Here is a 22,449-nt window from a genome sequence, read left to right as displayed (position 1 = left end):
AGCAACTTGTATTCATTGTTCCCCATACGACGGTACAAATTTCATCAGGGGCAAGTCCATACTTCCTGAGAAAATAGCCTGAAAGTTGCAAAAAAATCCCTATGACACCGAGTGTAGTGGTTGAAGCGCAAGATAACTCTCGAACGGATCTACCGATTCGGTCCAAAATGTGGCCTTCGTGATATTTTGTGCAACCTTAGTTTAAGTTCGAAGATAAGCCATATCGGTCCACTCCTTCAGGTACCTCCCCCACAAAAGTTCAAAAATGTTCGGAAAAATTGTACGCACGATAACTCTTGATGGGAGACACCGATTTGGTCCATACTTTACACATCCCAATATATCTACCAGATATAGGTCAGGTTCGAATATGGACTATATTTGTCCACTCCTTCGTGTACCTATAATTGTTCCACAAACATCCCAGATGGGGCAAGGGAGACTTCTCTCATATCAATGAGTGCACCCCGATTCACATTAGTTCAATGATATGGGACCTACTGTTTATCGCCTAGTCCGAACGGCGTGTCTTAAGACACCACTTGTAGAGAAGTTTTACATGGCTGAAATACTCAGGAAATGTCGCCAACATTACTGAGGGGTATTTTGCCACCGTTAAAAATTATTGATGTTACCTGGCCGGGGAATCGATCACACATTGCACCACCACGGTGGCACACCATTGCACCACGGTGGCACCCCTTCTGGTACCTCCCACACAAATTTTTGAGTAAATTCACTTTAAGACCTGCTCTCGAATCACTTTGACTTTTGTTGAAGCAACTTGCATTCGCAGCCTCAATTACGGCAGTAAAAGGTTTTTCAGGGGCAAGTCCATTCTTCTTGAGAAAACAGCCCGAAAGTTGTAAAAAGCTCCTATGCGCAATATGTAGTGGCTGGAGAGCTCGAACAGAATACTACGTTCTTATATTTCTTCGAATATTAGATGAAATTCGAAGGTGGTGCTTATAGGTCCACTCGTTCCGGTACATCCCCCACAAAAGTTCGAAAATATTCGCTAAAATGGTACGCGCGAAATCCCATAGACGTAGCAACCGATTTGGTGCAAATTTGGATCTCTAAATATTGTCGAAACTAAGTTTATATTCAAATTTGGGCGCTATCTGTCCGATCCTTGGGGTACCACCCACACAAATGTTCAACATTTTTGTGTGGTTAAGGGTCTGTTCGAGGATCCTTCCTGTTTACAGCGATATTATGTTTTTCGTAGGCAAGTATGGTAAAAAATCCCTATCTGTCGATATTCCCGCAAATTTTTGCGCTTTAATCCTATCCATATTTTTGCCGGTTCGTACGTCCCAAATTTTGAAAACCCCCCTAAATACATACGTATTTCAATTCACACAGGCTGAGGGTATATCCCTGTCGGCAAAGCCGACTGATACTTTTTTACTTGTTTTGTTTTTCAAAATAGTCAGGCTTAACCCCATACCGATTTTCGGTATTTTGAAGGTTGTGGCCACCACATCACACTGAAATTTGGCATCTAGTCCTCGTTGGGGTATACAACTTTCCATCTGAAATTTTTCGATATAGGTCCACGTCTTCATATAGCCCTCATAGAACGATACCTTCGGATTTCTAGTATTTTGAAGGTTGTGGCCTCAATATACCTCCAAAATGACTGAAAATTGGTTTTAAGTCTTCCTTTGGGAGTATAAAACTTTCCACCTCAAATTTCTCTGTATAGGTCCATGTCTTCATATAGCCCTCATAGAACGGTACCTCCGGATTTCTGGTATTTTGAAGGTTGTGGCCTCAATATACCCCCAAAATGGCTGAAATCTGGTATTAAGTCTTCCTTGGGAGTATACAATATTCCGCCTGAAATCCTGAAATTTCTTGGTATAGGTCTACGTCTTCATATAGCCCCCATAGAACGGTACCTCCCGATTTCCGGTATTTTGAAGGTTGTGGCCTCAATTTCCCGCCGAAATATCTGAAATATGGTATTAAGTCTCCATAGGGCTAAGAAACTTTCCACCTGAAATTTGTCGGTATAGGTCCACGTCTCAAAATAGCCAACATAGAACAGTACCTCCCGATTTCCGGTATTTTGAAGGCTGTGGCCTCAATATCCCGCCGAAATGGCTGAAATATGGTATTAAGTCTCCTTGGGGGTTAGAAAACTTTCCACCTAAAATTTATCGGTTTAGGTCCAGGCCTTCATATAGCCCCCATAGGACGATCCCTCCAGATTTTTGGTAGTTTGAAGGCTGTGGCTGTGGTTATACATTTCTCTATTTTATTGACTAGTCTAAAAAGAATTTTAAACAGAAAAATTGTACACATAAACATTTTTGTACCTATTATTGAAATATTTGTTGAATGAGAAAATATGTAAAATGCATAAATTTTGCATATGTACATGTTATTTTTTGCATATGCAAAATGTATGCAATTTAATCAGAAGCCCAAAATATGCCCAGTCCCAAAATTTGACATGAATGGGACCAAAAATAGGGGCTGCATAAAATTCCGCTCTCTAATCATGACAATTTTTTTATTTTTGTCGTTAGGCTCATCCACTTAACTAATATTAAATGGCAGGTGCTTACACCTGGGAAGTTTTTGCAGATTCTGAAACTACAATACTCATAGATGAGAAATATTTTATTTTTTCTTGGAAACCGCGAGTCCTATGTAAATGTGCCTAAGGAAAATGTTGTAGCTGTAAAAATTCTTCACAAGATTGACCTTTATGATATTTTCGTAGGTTTTACCGTTTTTGAGATATAGAAGTTCAAATTGAGACAATGCACTGACTGTATCGCCTTCTTATAAAACAATGTCATTACTGCAATTTCCCAAATTAAACTTATATATTTTGAAAATGGTACAACCTAGGAAAAAATAAATCATCTAATCTTGTAGAGAATTTTCACAGCTTCAACATTTTTTTTAGTCCCGTTTTGATATGACTTGCGGTTTCCAAGCAAAATCTTGAAGACTTAAGATAAAAACCTAAAAATTTGAACTGAACCTCTATATCTCAAAAACGGAAAAAACCTACGAAAAAACCTAAAGGTCAGTCTTGTAGAGAATTTTCACAGCTACAACATTTTCTTTAGACTCATTTTGATACGACTTGCGGTTTCCAAGCAAAATCCTGAAATCCTAAAAAAACCCTCTAATTTTGATCGCGATTTATTTAAAAATCCCTCCCGCTATTTTTTCTATTTTTTTATTTTTCTTATCTATGAACATTGCTGTTTCAGAGTCCGCGAAATCTTCCCATGTGTAAGCGGTTTTCATCAGAAGTTAGTTAAGGCGTACTGAGCATGGTATTGTTTTATAAGGAGGCGATACAGTCAGTGCATTGTCTCAACTTGAACTTCTATATCTCAAAAACGGCAAAACCTACGAAGATATCTTAAAGGTCAATCTTGTGGAGAATTTCCACAGCTACAACTTTTTCTTTATGACCATTTACATAGGCCTCGTGGTTTCCAAGCAAAATCGTAAAAACCTAAAGAACCTCTAAAAATTTGAACTTAAATCGCGATTTATTTGAAAATCCCTCCGGCATTTTTTTTTTTTGTTTCTTCATATTTCTCATCTATGAGCATTGTAGTTTTAGAATCTGCAAAAACTTCCCAGGTGTAAGCGCCTTCCATTTAAATTTGGTTAAGGCACACCGCGCTATGCGTTGATTGATAGCCATTAACCAGTCCGTCGATGAGGTCGCCTTGGGATTAAGCCGTCAAGGCAGGTACTCTCGTAAATCATCACCAAGTTTCATGTATTATAGTCACCATGGCTCACAGGAGGCTAAAATATTTTGTCTCCAGATTCGCAATGGCAGCCACCGGTGTGAGTAAGCACGTCTGCTTTGTACTCAGGAGGTCTTCAGTTCAATTCATGACCAGAACATCAAGTTCCTCATCATCCCATATATCTTTAATATTTATTATCACATCATTTCCTCAAATGTTTGACAAACTATAATCATCCAATTAATAAATTGATACCATATTCCATTTTGAACACACAATATGACATATAAAATGTCAATAAACTGCTGCAACTAACTTCTCAAACGACCTTATGCCATATTTAGGGGCAGAGACACCACACACCTACTCATCTTAGGTGACAAATGCCACTGACTTTGCCAAATTTATTACGGATTATTTAGTCCATACAAAGTGAGTAGCTCAAAATCGAAGTATGCGGAATTTTATAGAATTATTTTGTTTTGGTTTTTCTTTTGATTTGAACAACAGATTTTAGCAGTTGTTCGTTGGTTCATTCAATAGTTCATGGCAATAGTTTTGTAGATTTTTTTGTTAATAAAATATTGTTATTTTTTTTTTGGATTTATCAGTCAATGAACGCCAGTGACATTGATTTTTATTTTCACATAAACAAAATAATAGGTGACAAGAAATAAATAATTAATTATTATAATTTATTTTCTGGACAAATAATTTGTGTGACTCAAGGTAAATTTATAGAAGGTTTGTCCCAATTTACATTAGGCGAGTTTACTTGCGGCAATTGTCAGTTTGCTGGAGAGAGAGGTGAGGCATATGGTAACCCTTTGCCTCTCAGCCCCCTCTCTCACCTACAAACTGACAATTGCCGCAAGTAAACTCGCCTAATGTAAATTGGGACTATGTGCATGAATTACAACAACTAACAAATTTACAAAAACAACATTGTTGTTATTGAAAATTAATTGTCAAAGAAAATATTGAATAATGGGGTCGTTCAAAAAAACTTCGCATAAAAAAACATAAATATATTTTGAAAATCCTCTATAATAGAACAAATTTGAATGACAATGTAAATATAAAGCATTCAGATCTGTCGTAGGTCATTTTTATTACTCTTTTAGGAAGAGAAACAGTATTTTACGGTAACAAATTTCGATCTTTCAAATTTCTTGAGTAGACCCTATTATATTTTGAAAATTAAACTTACAAAAAAGTAAGAATACAGCTGATTGTCACTTCTACATTCTATAAATATGCCTTGGTGTGACTTTAAAAAATAATGGGTTAATGTGACAACAATTTTAGAATTTATTATTCCTTAATCTAAATATTTTCCTTAATTTTCAATGCTACATACATATTTAGTTCAGCTAAAGTCCACATTTTGTTGTTTCAAATATATGAAGAACAACAACAAAATTAACTGTGGGTAATAAAATTGATTATAACGAACGGATAAAGCCACTTAACCTCATCAGTTCACTTATTCTCGCATAACAAGAAATAACCACCGATTCTATGTAGATGACCATATCATTAAAAGTGATTAGAAAATTATATAAAATGAGAAATATTCCGCATTCTCTTAAATCTTAATTTATTTTTTTTTTTTCATTGGAACGTTAAAATACATTGAATTTTAATTTCAAAATTACCTTTTATCTGTTTTATAAATTGATAATAATTCCACCAATTTATATTACAAAAAAATACACAAATTACAGGTATTTTCCCTCCTTCCTTTTTCTATACTCAATCTTTGCAACGCCACCATAAATTGCTTAAATGATTTTTTTTATCGTTTCTAGATGTTTGGTTAATTATTTGCATCATTTATTTGAACTTTGATCTAACAACACGCCCATCCATATTTATTAAACAAATCAATTCGAATTCTCTGGACGGAACTTCAATGTTTTGTTTCTAAGAAAATCAAAGTTTAAATATTTGTCTAAATATTAATTATTTAGACAAATTAAACAATGACTTGGCGGAGAAAGTAATTTTAAATACACATTTGATGCATGATTGAATACATTATTGAAGAGATCAGAATGCAATCACTGATTACAAAATCGCAATAAATTCTGACAGTTATCTGTGACTGAGCGGAATTTCATGCGCAGGAATTATGAAATAAAAAAGTTATTTGATAAAAAAAATATTATTTGATTCCTGTTCGGAATTTCTTATCATTAAACGTGGGATTTGGCAAAGGTATGCCCTCAGTCTCAAGGCTAATGAGGGCACATACATTTTGATATGATTTGAAATAAGTCTCATCGAAATAATGGTTTTCGACTTCAAGTATGTTTGGTGGGAATCGGTTTCAGATAATTTAAAGTCGTTTTCGTCCTGTACGTCTGTCTGTCTGCCTGGTCCCGATATCTCTCGGACGGATCAACTGATTTGGGTTGGGCAAATATCAGTCACTAATTTCGGTAGTTACCGTGGCCACCAGCCATTTTAGTCGAACACCGTTTAGTTTGGAAGCTTTTGGGCCAGTGTCGCAGGATATATGGATTTAGTCCATATTTACATTCGGCAATTTTCCTTGCGGCAATTGTCAGTTTGTCTGTGAGAGAGGGTGTTGAGAGGCAAAGGGTTACCATATACCTCACCTCTCTCTCCATCAAACTGACAATTGCCGCAAGGAAAATTGCCTAATATAAATATGGACTTACCGCCGAAAAAACTGTAGCGTTGTAATAGGGATGGCGAGCACTACTAGTTGTACAAATTTCAAAACTATGCCAGAAGTGATCTTAACTGCACTCTTTCGTAAAATTTTAAACTTTTGGAAATGTATCCGAAGGACTGGACCGATATAGTCCACATTCGAACAATTTGCAATGTGTGAATCAAATCGGAAGTGGAACGATAATAATATAATTGTTCCACAAACATCCCAGACGGGACAAGGGAGACTTCACTCATATCAATGAGTGCACCCTGATTCATAATAGCTCCGAACGGCGTGCCTTATGACACCACTTTGTAGAGAAGTTTTACATGGCTGAAATACTCAGGAAATGTCGCCAACATTACTGAGGGGTATTTTGCCACCGTTGAAAATTGTTTGATGTTGCCAGACTGGGGAATCGAACCCACGGCCTTCAGCGTGCAAGGCGGGTGTACATACCATTGCACCTCGGTGGCACCCTATCTAGCATAAATACTCATTACAAAATCCCTTACTAACCCATTATTTTAATCGGGGCATGTCGTGGGTTTTTTGCGGTTAGTTTTTGGCCACTAAAATAAGTAGTTCTGATTTTTAGTAACTACTTATTTTAGTAGCCCAAAATATCCATCGCGCTATAGTGGTGCAATGGTATGAACACCCGCCTTGAACGCTAAAGGTGGGGGGTTCAATTCCCAGGCCAGGCAACATCAAATTTTCAACGGTGGCAAAATACCCCTCAGTGATGTTGGCGACATTTCCTGAGTATTTAAGCTTTTTAAAACTTCTCTACAAGTGATGTCTTAGGACACGCCATTCGGACTCGGTAATAAACAGTAGGTCCCATATCATTGAGCTAATATGAATCGGGGTGCACTCATTGATATGAGAGAAGTCTCCCTTGTCCCATCTGGGATGTTTGTGGAACAATTATATAAAATATCTTACTACTTACTTACTTACTACGGGCAAAAATGTCCGTCCTAGGATATTTGGTATTGAAAATGGGCTATATCCGTCAACGTTTTGATGTAGCCCCCATAGAACAGTACCACGCGATTTTCGGTATTTTGAAAATTTTGACCTCAATATCGCCCCGAAATGGCTGAAATTTGGTATTTAGTCTTCGTTGGGGGTATACAACTTTCCACCCGAATTTTGTCGATAGGTCCACGTTTTGACATAGCCCCCATAGAACGGTAGCTCCCGATTTTCGGTATTTTGAAGGTTGTGACCACAATATACTACTGAAATGGCTAAACTTTGGTCTTTAGTCTTCTTTAGGGGTATAAAACTCTCCACCTTAAATTTGTAGGTCTAGGTCTACGTCTTCATATAGCCCCCATAGAACGGTACCTTCCGATTTTCTGTATTTTGAAGGTATTAGCCTCAATATCCCACCGAAATAGCTGAAATTTGGAATTTAGTCTTCTTTACGCGTATAAAACTTTTCACCTGAAATTTGTAGGTCTAGGTCCACGTCTTCATATAGCCCCCATAGAACGGTTCCTCCCGATTTTCGGTATTTTGAAGGTTGTGACCTCAATATACTACTAAAATGGCTGAATTTTTGGTATTTAGTCTTCGTTGGCGGTATAAAACTTTCCACGAGAAATTTGTCTAAAATTTACCTCCCGATTTTGGGCATTTTCAGGGTTATAGCTTTAATATACCACTGGCTGGAATTTCGTATTCAGACTTCCTTGGGGTATAAAACTTTCCAGCAAAAATTTGTCGGATACATAGATCAACGTCTTAATATAGCCCCCGCAGAGCGGTACTCCCCTATTTTCTGTATTTTGAAGGTTGTTTTAGTCTCAATATCCCACCGAAATGGCTGAAATTTTGTATTTAGTCTCCGTTGGGGCTATAAAACTTTCCAGCTCAACTTTGTCGGTTCAGGTCAAAGTCTTCACAGATTGGTAGCTCCCAATTTTCGGTATTTTGAAGGTTATGACCTCAGTATCCTCAGAAATGGCTGAAATTTGGTATTTAGTCTTCGTTGGGGATACAAAACTTTCCATCTGAAATTAGTCGGTATAGGTCCACATCTTCATATAGTCCCCATAGAACGGTACCTTCCGATTTTCGATATTTTGAAGGTTGTGGGCCACCGAAACGGCTGAAATTTGGTGTTTAGTCTTCGTTGGGTGTATACAACTTTCCACCAGAAATTTGTTGGTATAGGTCTTTATATAACTCCCCCTAAAACGCCAACACGGATTTTCGATATTTTTGAAAGGTACAAAACATCATTTGCAAAAAAATCAGACATCATAAGTCTACATTTTGTTAAAGGTCCCATTGTAATTGTTAATATTTACTTCAATGCGGGGTATAAAAGGGAGGGTATAAAAAGTTCGGCCCGGCCGAACTTAACGCCATTCTTACTTGTTTATTTTAGTTTTTGCTCAACCTTTGTTGATGTAATAAATTCTGGTCAAACACTAGATGCCGGTTTATATGATTTTTTTTCGTTTTTATTTTGCCCTAAAAAGTGTTTACTTACAGTTAGTCAACTTAATTATTGCAAAACCAAAATTATTACAAAATGTTAAATAAAACATCATTTTATTGGTATAAATAAATATCATTATTAATATTTTTGTTAACAATGCAATCCTTACACATGTTTATTAATATAATAAAATAAAAAGTAGCTAAATTTCACTAAACATTTTCTTAAAATTAACAAAAATGAGTACAACTCATTATTTGCACTGTCAACTAAAGAATTGCAAAATTCACAACTTTTCAGTCTTTCACGTTATTTTTCGAAAAATTGGTTCTAATATTTCGTATACCCACATTTGGCACCAAAAACAGCTTGCAAACGCATCTGAATTTAATAAATAAGTTTCGGAATGTCATAGTCCAATGGTATTTTTTAGTCATTCTTCTTTATTGCATTTTATTTAGTCTCCCAGGTTAGTGGTCCACTTACTCCCGACTTTTTCCTTCAGGTGTACTTATGAATTTTCGATGGGGTTTATATCTAGACACTGGAACGGGGTGTAAATGACTTTGGTACAGCTGTATAACAACCAAGTCTTACATAAATTAGATTTATTCTTAGGGTCGTTGTCTTGGTAGTACTTATATTGCAATTTGTTTGAATTTTCAGGGTCAACAGGCCCAAATTTCTTGACGTTTTTGGTTAAATCTTTTCTTAAAACATCTAAATAAACCTCCTATGTCAATGTTTCTTCCAAAATCAGGATTTTACCAACGTCACTGCTTGGTATAAAACCCCATACCATAACTAACAGTTTTCCGAACTTTACGGTATGTATTACATTTTTGTTTTCCATGGCTTTCAGGGGTTTTCCCAATACTTTTAGAGGTCCATTGTGATAGTACAACATAATTTTAGTCTCATCAGAAAATATAACGCCATCCCAACACTAAAGATGGCGTGAAAAGTTGTCTATAACAAGTCTGAATAGTTTCTATATATTGTGCTGTGGGAGGGCAATGGTTTTTACCTAGTCGCTCGAGATGAGTGCTTGTTATTATGTAGCACTTTTCCATGTAACACACTTACTCCAAAATCATTTTTAATTAGAAAAAGGTATTTTCTGGTGCTGCTTTGGGCTATTTCGTTAATTTCTTTAATCGTTCTACAGTCGCGGTTGCTATTTTGGACCTGCCATGTAACGCCCTCAGTTTGAGCCTGGCTTCTTTCTCGGTTCGGTATATGATGTTGTATACACTTCTCAGCTTACGAGAGGTGATTTTAGGGATTTCTCTTTCGGATTTACCATTATTATAATTGGAATAGACCAAATGTAGCATATTTTCCGAAACCGTTTACCTGACTTTCCCTTTTTCTGAGTATACCGTCTATATTACACACACAAAAATTAATTTATGATCAAAAATTATGGATCTATATGTCCACATACCATAAAGGTCTTAAAAATCCTTAAATGCAAAAAATCGCGGGGAAACCCCACGATTTTATTGCACATTAATTCATTTTGCAAATATTTAGTTGACACCACAAATACCAGGTACCTATCCTTTTTGCCCATTGTTTTTGTTATTTCCAACCGATTTCTGGATTTATTGGCTTGATGTTGTCATTAACAGGTAAATCAACAGATATTTACAAAAAGCCCAACATTATTGAAAGAATTTCTTGTAGTAATTCATAAATAAACATCTACATTTTTAAAAATTCATCGTTTGCAATAATATAGTTGACTAACTGTATTTTTATTTTATTAATTTTATTGTGCCCTTACATGTTTTTCTATTTATATTTATTGAATTATTCTATTTTCTTCTGATTACATTTGGTTATTTTAATTTAGTTATTTTAAATTTATTTATTTTCTTGTTTCCTTACAAGTTTTTTATTTATATTTATTAAATTATTCTATTTTCTTTTCATTACAAACCGTTTTAATTCATTCTAACCTCAAAAACAAACACCTTTGGTTAGTCGTAACAAAATTCTAAACAAACATCATACGCCCTCTTGTACTGTTCTAGAGGTATAAAAACATTCAATTAAGCAAACAAAAACAACAGCAATCATTTACAATAACAATATAAACAACAACAAACAAATTCACATAAGGCATTGAATCTCATAACAACAACCACGGTTGGACATAACAAATGAGCATGTATTGATTAATTAGAGGATAGAGAGAGAGAACCGGAAAGAGGCACTTGATGTTGATCATTTTTATAATGAGTGAATGAGTTTTTGTGTGTTTGGAGAGTTGTTAGTGAATCCTACTCTGAGTGAATTATAATTTGAGTGTTATACAAACTGTTATAATGTTGTTAAACCAAATGGAAACAAAAATCTCCAAATCACTCACATTTTTAGGGAGAGTAAATGAGTATAAAAGAGTATAACACAATCAATGGCTAAACATTTGGAACCACCGTTATATGTGTGTGCGAAAAACAGCCGTTTTTTAAACGGTTGAAAGCACAACAAAAGATGCTCAATAATCAACTAACTTCTAAATAAAATATGAATATTCTAGACCAGAATTTAATGGATTTTAAAACTTTTAAATGAAATTTATGAACAATTAAAATAATTAAAAAAAAAAAATTTTATATTCAGTTAAGCCTGGGGCTCAATTCTGTTTCTATGAAAATGTGAACTGAAAACTTTTATAAAGGAAAAAACTGTCAATGAAAAAAAATATAAAGGAAATATTTTTCATTTCAAATTTTCATGGAACAAGAATCCAGCCCCTGCAGTAGCAATAAAAGTTTTATTTTATGGGAATTTTTTCTTATACATTTCTCTCGCGAAAAAGCTATTTTTCAGTTTGTGTGTTCTTCAACTAACAAAGTAAACAACACGCACTACTTTAAAACAAATCACTAATAATTCCCACAATCAATTAATAGTTGTTTATTGTTGTTTACAATTTAATAAAAGTTCGTGCAACCGCAATAGCCATATTTCCATATTTCAATATGCAACAACTTGTGCGGTGGTACATCACCTCGGCATCTTTGGTGATGATTAATAAAATAAAATTTATTAATAAGAAAACAAAAACTGCAATTCATTGATAAAACCAGGAAATTAAAAGCTGAGTGACATAAAGTGTTGACAATAAGTAGTAGGCAATGGCTGAAGGGGATTTGGGGATAAACCGGGGTATTATATAAAAAAACTGGGAGAATAAAATATTTTATTAGGAATTAGTTATGGGGGATAAACATTTTGAAATATGGAAATAATAACCATCTTCCCCACCACCCTCGCCCATGAGAGTATAAAAATAATAAGAGGAGTGGTGGAACTAAATGTACTACTTCTCAACCAAAAATACTCATTACAAAACCTCTTACTAACCCCTTATTTTAACAAGGGCATGTCACGTGAGCTCCCTGGCTATGTTTTGCCACTAAAATAAGTAGTTGAATTAGGTGGCTACTAAAAGTTATGACTACGTATTTAACTATTTATTCTAGTGGCCAAAAAATAAACACTTATTTCCTGACATGCCCTGTGGGTCCTAATTATTTCAATAAACACAGTCTATCCAAAAAAATTATCCTTCTTATATTGCAAGAATACCACTTGGGTGGGTTTTTTGGAACATTCGGGCCATTGTCGAGAGAAGTATGGCGAATAAATGTACGGCATTGTAACAAAGACTACACAAAAACTTTAAGGCGGGAGTTGTATGAAGCAGTGGGTCTAAATATTGCCACATTTTGGATCCCATATCTCCCCACTAGCCACTATGAAAATTTCAAAATGATTCGAAAAGTGATGGTAAACCGCAATTTTACGAAGTCCGATCATTTTTCTATATTTTTATACCCTCAGCATTTATGCTAACGAGGGTATATACACTTTTATACGGGCAAAATGTGCCTCATCGATTTGGAGTTGATTTAGCCGTCTGTCAGTCTGGCTGGCTGGCTGGAGCGCACGATAAATCTCGAACGGATCAACCGATAGGGTCCAAAATTTGGCTTTCGTAATATTTTGTCCAAACTTAGTTTAAGTTCGAAGATCGGTTATATCGGTCCATTCCTTCCGGTACCTCCCCACAAAAGTTCTCAAATGATCGGAAAATTTGTGCGCACGATAACTCTTGAAGGAAGTAACCGATTTGATCCATACTTTGCACATCCTGAAATTTCTACGAGACTTAGATGAGGTTCCAATTTGGACACAATCGGTCCACTGCTTCGGGTACCTCTCACACAAAATTTCGGAAAAGTTCAGTTTAGCACCTGTTCACGAATCGCTTTGATTTTTGTTGTAGCAGCTTGTATTTACTGCCCCCATATAATGGTATAAGTTTCATGAGAAAATATCCTGAAACGTAAAAAAAGACCTATGACACTATGTGCAGTGGTTGGAGCGCAAGATAGCTCGGATCTGCCGATTCGGTCCACAATTTGGTCTTCGTAATATTTTGAGCAAACTTAGCTTAAGTTCGAAGATAAGCCGTATCGGTCCACTCCTTCAGGTACGTCCTCCACAAAAGTTCAAAAATGTTCGGAAAAATTGTGCACACGATAACTCTGGATCCATACTTTGCACATCGTGAGGTTAGATGAGGTTCCAATTTGAACTCAATCGGTCCACTCCTTCGGGTACCTCCCATACATAATTTCGGAATATTTCTTCGAATATTAGACGAAATTCGAAGGTGGTGCTTATAGGTCCACTCCTTCCGGACGGACAAGGCGGACGTGCTTACCACTGCACCACAGTGGCTCCCAACCAGGAGTATCTTCGATACAAATTTCAAAGCAATCCTTGAGAAGGCATTTAACTGCAATTAAGCGGACATTTTGAACTTTTGGAGAGGAGTGTCTGAAGGAACATCTATTTTAGTTGGCCACCGACGATTTTTTTAGATTTCTTGTGTCATAATATCAATGTACAATTAAATGGAAGGTGCTTCCACCTGGGAAGTTTTTGCGGATTCTGAAACTACAATGTTCATAGATGAGAAAAATCAAAAAACAAAAAAATCGCCGGAGCGCTTTTTAAATAAATCGCGATTCAAGTTGACATTTTTAGGGGTTGTTAAGGTTTTCACGATTTTGCTTGGAAACCGCAAGTCCTATCAAAATGGGAATAAAGAAAATGTTGTAGCTATCAAAATTCTCTACAAGATTGAAATTAATGATATTTTCGTAGGTTTTACAACTTTTGAGATATAGAAGTTGAAACTGGGACAATTCAAATTCAATTCAATTCTGTATCGTCTCCTTATAAAACAATGCCATGACTGCAATTTCCCAACTTAAACTTATACAGTATTTTTTGCTTACCTGCACAATCAAAAATTGCACGACTTCTTGTGCAGCAATCCCTAAAATGCAGGAAGCTTAAATTCGCTTACCTGCCCAACAAGGCCGATATCTTCAATATTACTTACGTGCATATGATGTGCAGCTATAAGCAATGTTGAAATAATAAAGTGAGAGACATTTCAAGTTCGGGAAAGAAAACGTTACAATTTTGTACAATTCATTATCTTTTCTTGTGTTGTATTTGTTTTGCACACTTCTTATCAGTACAAAATCAGAGTTGTTGAATTTCATCCTTGTTTTGAGTTCGCAAAAAATTTAAAATTTTTTCTTGTGCAGATATATGTAAATTTTACAACCAAATTGAAGTAAAATCACCAAAATTTTGATGCAGCTATGCCGAAAATGCAGCTATTGAATGTGCACTAAAACATAATATCTTGAACGGAATCTAGAGAATAGTTGCCTATAAACAGATTTTTGGTCAGGTAACGCCAAAATGCAGCTATGAATAATGCAGGTAACCAGAAATTACTGTATATCTAAAAAAAAAGGTACAACCTAGGAAAAATTACATAAGCCAGTTTTGTAGAGAGTTTTCACAGCTATAAGATTTTCTCAGGTCCCATGCCGATAAGACTTTCCGTATTCCAGTAAAATCGCGAAACCCTAACAAAAAAACCTAAAAATGTAAACTGAGCTTCTTTATCTCAAAAATGGTACAGCCTGAGAACAAATCATAAACGTCAGTCCTGTAGAGAATTTTCACAGCTACAACATTTTCTTTAGCTCCATTTGGGTTGGACTTGCGGTTTCCAAGCAAAATCGTGAAATAATAAGTTTGAGAGAAATATTACGATGTGCAAAGGTTGGGAGGTCTACCACAGCATTGAGAAGGTCTCGGTTCAATCTGACGGACCTGACCAGAACATCGGCGGTAAGCTGGCTTAAATTTCCTGAGTATTTTAGGCATGAAAACCTTCTCTACAAGTGGTCATTCCATTCGATAGTTATAGTGTTAACCAGCCATATTAGTTGGTCACCCTAGGATTTTTTGAGATATTGTACCATGGACCTGCGCACAAATAACAGGAGCACAAAGGCTATGTTCGATCAACTTTTCAAAACGAGCTTAGATCGTAAATTGTACATAAGCCAAAATATTCACCTTTGTGAGGTGGGTCCCCGGAGGTGTTGCCGGATATATAGATATTCGAGCTTAGATCGTAAATTGTACATAAGCCAAAATATTCACCTAAGGAGGGAGGTCCCCGGAGGCGTTGTCGGATATATAGATCTTCTTGGAACTTGATGTGTATCTAAATCGAATAATCACTTCGTAACATACCGTGCTCATCAGTCAGTTTTTTTTTTGCCGGCAGGGTTTTTAAGAGCTTTTGGAGCCTCAGGAAGTATGTGCCATCGTAATAGGAACCGCAAGGACAAGCTGGACCAAAAACACCCTATTTTTGGATATAGATCTTCTTGAAACTTGATGTGTATCCAAATCGGATAGTCAATTCGTAACGTAAGAGCTTTTGGGCTCTCAGGAAGTACGGACTTATCCTCGAAATAAAATTATGCCATCCTAATAGGGACAGCAAAGACAAGCTGCCCCAAAATAATCACAACGAATTGACATGTCCCTATATTGCACTTAATTTTTGTTGTGGATGTATTCGATGGTGTGAAATAATATAATCAATAATCGAACCTGATATTACTTGACCAGTAATCGCGCGCACAATTTAAGCTCAACATTAACTTAACTTTTGTTGAGGAGATACCCAAAGGAGTGGGCTCAGATCAATGAACGGAAAGAAACAAAACGATTCCCGTACACGTAGAGAAAAAAATATGATTGATCCAACAATATTCGAAGAGCAAAATATGTATTGTAAAGATATTGTTATGTTCCAAATGTAGTATTGTGATTCCAACAATTGGGTTTTGTTAAATCCAAAAATAGTTTTTGTCAACTGGACAATAGTTCTCTCTTTTCTTCGACAATTTTTTCTCTTCTCTCGCTATTCGATGCCGTGTTGAAAAAAACAATTATGGTGAGTTTTGTTTGTATGAGATGATGCCTTTATCTTTGTTTTTGTGGGTATGTATACCAACAATGAGACTCTTGTCTTTATTTGTTTCATTCTTCTATCTTCATTGTGCTTTGAGGTTTGGTGTTATACCGGAGTTTGTTATGGTGTTTAATTATTCCTTATGTTGTGGTGGGTGCTTGTGGCTTTTTGTTTGTCTTTGTTGTCAGCCAATGCAGCAAACCATGTATTGTGTTCATCAATGATTGCATTATTATACGCGACATTTATATTCAAGTTATGTGAAAAGTTTATATGAGAAGTATATACACTCAAATCAAAAATTTCTGGGCTGGTTTTCTGGGTTGACAATACTTTTTGTAAACAAAATTAGATTATGATAGTTCCTACAATCGGTATTGTTAACGATTTTTACAATATTGCGGAAATTCGAAAGTTGTTTTTGTTTTCTATGTTTGGAACAAAAGATGGTATTTTTGGATTTGGATTACAATGTTTGAACAAAACAAATACATTTTTGGAACCAAAACAAATATTTTTGTTCCAACAAAAGCGGTAAATATTTTTTTCTCTGCGTGTACCAATCACATAAAGCCACAAACTTTTCAGCTTCTCTGAATCGTTTCATTTTCACAACCAAAACAAAACCACAAACTTTTCAATGTAAAAAGATGGAAACCGTACGATTGCTGAAATGTAACTTCGGCTATGCTTTGCCGAGTTGTTTCATTCACCATCCAAAAGAATTTTTGGCAAACATTTACTGTGCAAAATGATCAACGACACACTCATACACATACATTTGATTGCTTAACAACCCTCCTATCGCTAACATCAACATACTGATAGATAGATAAACATCGTGTGCGTTGATTCATTGCTAAAAGAAAAAAGATGATCGGTGGTGAGAGTAACGTTCAAACTCACCACAATTGAGATTGTGTGTGTTCACACAGACACGGCTCGCGAGCCCAGTAGTGATTAACACTGGACTATGGGCTGGGGGTATAATTAAGTCCACATATTGGAAGGAGAGAGAGCGTGGTGTGACCCTGTTTTTCATTGGTGTCCAAAATAAATGAGAGAGAATAGAGAATTGATGGGAGAGTAATGTCCCTTTGTTAAACAAGGGCTGTCATAGCTCTCATTTGAATTCGTTATTCTCTGTCGTTACGACAACGTGCAGGCGTTGACATTAATGCTGTTTTTCTTATTTCGGAAAAATGTACCTTAAAATTTAAAAATCCCAAAAAGTGCTATAAAAAATTAAAAAATTTTTTCTTTTTATTTTCTTTGGTAATAATTAAAAAAGTTTTTTTTTTAATTAAAACAAATTTAATTTTGACCTGGTTTTGGAATTTTCATTTTAAAAAAATATAAATTTTGTTAATATTTTTTTAACTTGTTGTTGGTATTTTTTTATTTTAACATTTTAACAATGTTTTTGTTTTTTTTTTTTTCATAAAAATATTTAACAATTTATTTTATTTTTGGTAACATTTTTTAAATCGAGTTTTGAGAATTGTTTCCACATTTTTTAGGTATATAGCAAAGCCTCCAAAATAGCTCCAAGTTTTGTCGTAGCTTCTTACAACCACAGCAAAAATACTCATTATAAAACCCCCCACTAACCCATTATTTTAACAAGGGCATGTCGCTCGAAATGGTAGTTCATACACGTGTACTATATATTTCATTGATTTTAATTGATTTCAGACTTGTTCCAAAGCAATTTTATTTAATTTAAGGCCAATATTAATTAAGATATTTTTGTTTACTATAAAATTCCTCAATTCCCAAAGTCCGATAAAAAATGAATTTTAAACCTGTTTTAATTATTCTTTTTATGGAAAACATTTTTTCCAATATTAATTTCAATTACTACTTAATTGTTTTACTCTGTCCTGTTATCTAAAATAGTGTAGCGGGATTAGCTATGGCTTGACAGATTATTTATATGCTTAAAATTAATCTTATGCATAACAGTTAATGAAATTAAAAATCGAAAACAAATGACACAGATACGAGGGTTGTTATTCATACATAAGTAAATTACGAAATATTGAATTGATCGCCAAGAACCCACGTTTTGATGCAGTGTTCATGTGAGGGCAGAGGCAGGAGAAAAACCAAACAATGAAAGGCAAAACAAACTACCATTGATAAACTCTCTATCTCTTTTTCACTTTCTCTACATTGCGAAACTACTCGATCCACTCCTTCGTGTACATCCCCCACAAAACTTTAAAATGTACCGCAAAAATGGTGTGCACGATAAATCTCGAATAGAGTAACTGTTTGGGCGCAAACTTTTCACATATTAATAGGTCTGTCTGGTTACCCTAAAATGTGTAACAACTTGTACCAATTGTTGCTGGAAGTCGTCTGTTAAAACAAAAAAAAACAGCAAAGGAGAGCGATTCGAGACATTTTGGCAGTTCTTTCACTGAGAGTTTGCAAATTCTTGCAGGACAAATTTCTTCGAGCAAGCACTAGCAATTCTTCTTCTTCCTGAAAACAGTCAATCATCTGTTTTTAGTTTTTTGTTGATTTATGTTTGTGAAAATTAAAAAAAAAAATATTGTGGAAAAGCATAGTCTAATTGTATTGTTTTATGGAGAACAAATTTGTAAAGTGGAAAAATACTTTTTTGTTTCATTTTCTTTTTTATTTTTAATAAAATACAACGTGTTTGCCTATTTTATTGGCGGACAAATTGTTCTGTTTTGGCAAGCCAGCTGATTGCTTGCTGGTTTTTGCTGGGAAGGTGTTTGTTTACTTTTTACAATTTTCTAGCAAAAGAGAATAAGAACCCCTTACTCTCTGAGAAAGTAACCAGACAGACTTAATACTTCTTCTAGACATAGATTGGTTCCAATATGGACTTATCGATCGACACTTTCGGCTACCATCCACAAGAAATTTCACAAATTTTCGTCAAAAAGCTGTTTAAGAACATGTCTCGAATCTTTTTGCAGCCCTTCATAAAATTCAAAATTTTTGCCTTAAGGTTGTTAGAGGATTGTTTGTAGGTAGGTAGTCTATATGGTTTTATCGTTCCACCCCATTGTCCCCTTGCATTTATAAATGTTGTAATTAAACAATTAAATCACATTAAATCGCAATTGAACACGCTGCCTTATGCTACCGGCTTTTGTTTTTTTTTAATTCATTGAGGAAATCTAAACACATTTGTTATTGTAATGAACAAATTACTTGAGTGATTTGTCGTTGTTGTTGTGGAGAGGTGAAGTTATTAACTAACCATATTCTTATCATTATTATTATTTTTTCCAATACTTTTTTGTTGTATTTATAAATGCTAGAATCTAATTTATTTGAATTCTAACAAATCAATTTATTATTTCATAAACAATTTGTTATTTATTATTTTGTTGTGTGTTTCTTCCATTACAGAATTTACTTACCTCAATCTATGATGGCTGGCGGGATCTTATGGACAACAAATCCGATCCAAGAACGAGAGATTGGTTTTTGATGAGTTCACCATTTCCCACAATTGCCATTAGTATAACATATGCATATATAGTTAAGGTGAGTTAAAATTAAAAATAAAACTTTTACGAATGTATATGAAAATTTAATTGAAATTAAAAAAATTATATAAAAAATAAAAACAAAAATTATATAAAAATCGAATAAAAATTCAATTTTTGTTGAATTTTTAATAGAAATTTTCAGTAAATATTTTTATTTTATATTTATTATATTATTTATATATAACAAATGTTTTTATTTATTTTCTAAAGTCAATGCCTGATCGAAATGTTAGATCAATAGAAATAGTAAAATAAAAACAAAAAACATTTGTTTTTAATTTTTAATATGACCTTAAGCCAAACCAAAATCCAGAGAAAATTTCGAAAACCGCTTTTTATTATTGTGTTCAACATCATAGCAAATTGTCCATAGATCTTTCAATATAAATTCCAAACCAACAACTCCCTATCCACTTACATATGTTTGTAAGATTCTTATCCATTAACAATCACTGAAACTAAACACCACCACCACTACCAAACATTTCTCTTTCGTGGAAAAAACCTGCAATATATTTCAAGGTTATCATCATCAAATTACGAAAGGATTCATTCACCAGGAAATAGTTAAGAACAAAGATTGTAAATGACAAGAACTAGTTTTGGTAAAAGATTCATTTGCCACAAGGCAAGGGCCGGTCGGTCGGCCATTACTTTTTGTGGTCAATTTGCAATAAAACCATAGCCATAGCAAAGCAATATTGAGGAGCATCGTCCAACAATAATGCAACAGACAGATTGAATCACCCAAACAACAACAACATCAATATTATACCTTGATAACATCACATGGCTACTTAAAATCGAAAAACAAAAAACTATGTAGTCTGGCTAGTCAGAGTGATTTTGCCATAACTCAAAGGAGCACTTTGATTTGCTTTAGGACAAGAATAGTTCTAGAAACAATAATACATTTAGTTTGCCTTCTGGTTCTGGATGTTAATGAACTGAATATCGTCGCATTTAAGGGGATTCCTATTAAAATACAGAATGAAAATAATAACAATAAGATAAGTTAGTAATAGCGAAACCGGTTGATTTCTCATTTACATACATATAAGAATTGCGTTGCGGCATCTTGGAATGATACTAGTCAAAAGGAAGGAAGATTCTTAAGCTAATCGAAGCCTACCTCAATTTATAAACAGAAAAAAAAAATACAAAATATCAATGAATTTTTCAATATCTAGGCAAAATTTCATTGAAATACACGGTGCTCTTGAATCAAATTTAAATGGAAGGTGCTTACACCTGGGAAGTTTTTGCGGATTCTGAAACTACAATGTTCATAGATGAGAAAAATCAAAAAACAAAAAAAAATCGCCGGAGCGCTTTTTAAATAAATCGCGATTCAAGTTGACATTTTTAGGGGTTGTTTAGTTTTTTGCGATTTTGCTTTTAAACCGCAAGTCCTATCAAAATGGGAATAAAGAAAATGTTGTAGCTATCAAAATTCTCTACAAGATTGACTTTAATGATATTTTCGTAGGTTTTGCCATTTTTGAGATATAGAAGTTGAAATTGGAACAATTCAAATTCAATCCAATTCTGTATCGTCTCCTTATAAAACAATGACTGCAATTTCCCAACTTAAACTTATATATCTAAAAAAATGGAACAACCTAGAAAAAATTAAATAAGGCAGTCTTTTAGAGAATTTTCACAACTATAAGATTTTCTCAGGTCCCATGCCGATAAGACTTGCCGTATTCAAGCAAAATCGCGAAACCCTAACAAAACAAGTAAAAAAGTATCAGTCGGCTTTGCCGACCGATATATACCCTCAGCCAATGTGAAGCGAAACTTTCACCTCCGGACAGATCGAATGTATTTAAGGTATCTTCAGAATTCTGTGGCCCTTTTTGGACAGTTGAACTTGCGTCAAAAATGTAGAGTAGGAATTGTCTGCACTAAGACACAAATGTTGAACTTTTGTGGGGCAGGTACCCTTAGGGAGGACCGATATGGGCCATTTGAGAAGTTTAACCTAAATTTTGATAAAATATTAGAAGATCCAAAGTTTGGACCAAATTGGTTGCCCCATCCAAGTGATATCGTCCTAGCATTTTAGTGAAATTTTTTAAATATTGGGAGAAGTATCGAAAGTTGTGGACCAGTATTGCCCATGAAACTAAGTTTGGATATAATATGACGAAGACCAAATGTTGGACCAAATCGGTTGAACAGTTCGAGAGTTATTGTTCTCCCCGACCGCCACATATGGTGACATAGGGGTTTTTTACACCTTTCGGGTTGTTTTTCCAAGAAATATGGACTTGCACCTGAAAAAGCTGTTACCGTCGTAATGGAGGTAGCGAATGGAAATTGCTTCAACAAAAATCAAAGTGATTCGAGAGCAGGTCTTAAAGTGAACTTAGTGAGTGAGTGAGTGAGTGACATATCATCGACCAGACGAAACCGCTGAAGCTAGAAAGCTGAAATTTTGACTGTAGGTTGCTGTCGGTGTGTAGGGGTGAGATAAGGCTGTGTTTTTAGGAAATTCGACCTAGAAGGGTACGAAAAGTACTAAAAGTTACTAAATATGGCAAACGGAAAGAGCTAGAATTCTGAAATATGGAATGAGGATAACTGATGAAGAGTTAGAAAGATGTACCTTTGGGTTTTTTGGAAATTCGAACCAGAAGGGT

At 34.9% G+C, this 22,449-nt stretch overlaps 1 protein-coding gene across 2 annotated transcripts in view; it reads left to right on the top strand.

Annotated features, from left to right (window-relative positions):
• Positions 1-22,449, top strand: part of Elovl7 (ELOVL fatty acid elongase 7) — a 145,682-nt gene that overhangs the window by 98,313 nt on the left and 24,920 nt on the right. For both annotated transcript variants that reach the window (XM_073961970.1, XM_073961969.1), the window contains exon 2: positions 19,659-19,796. In XM_073961970.1, the coding sequence (XP_073818071.1) occupies positions 19,659-19,796 (138 nt within the window). The remainder of the gene's footprint in view (positions 1-19,658; positions 19,797-22,449) is intronic.

The sequence above is a fragment of the Musca autumnalis genome, unplaced genomic scaffold (genome assembly GCF_047663935.1).
Source record: "Musca autumnalis isolate F117 unplaced genomic scaffold, ASM4766393v1 scaffold_1, whole genome shotgun sequence".
Taxonomy (NCBI): domain Eukaryota; kingdom Metazoa; phylum Arthropoda; class Insecta; order Diptera; family Muscidae; genus Musca; species Musca autumnalis.
This window is presented reverse-complemented; position numbering and strand designations above follow the sequence as displayed.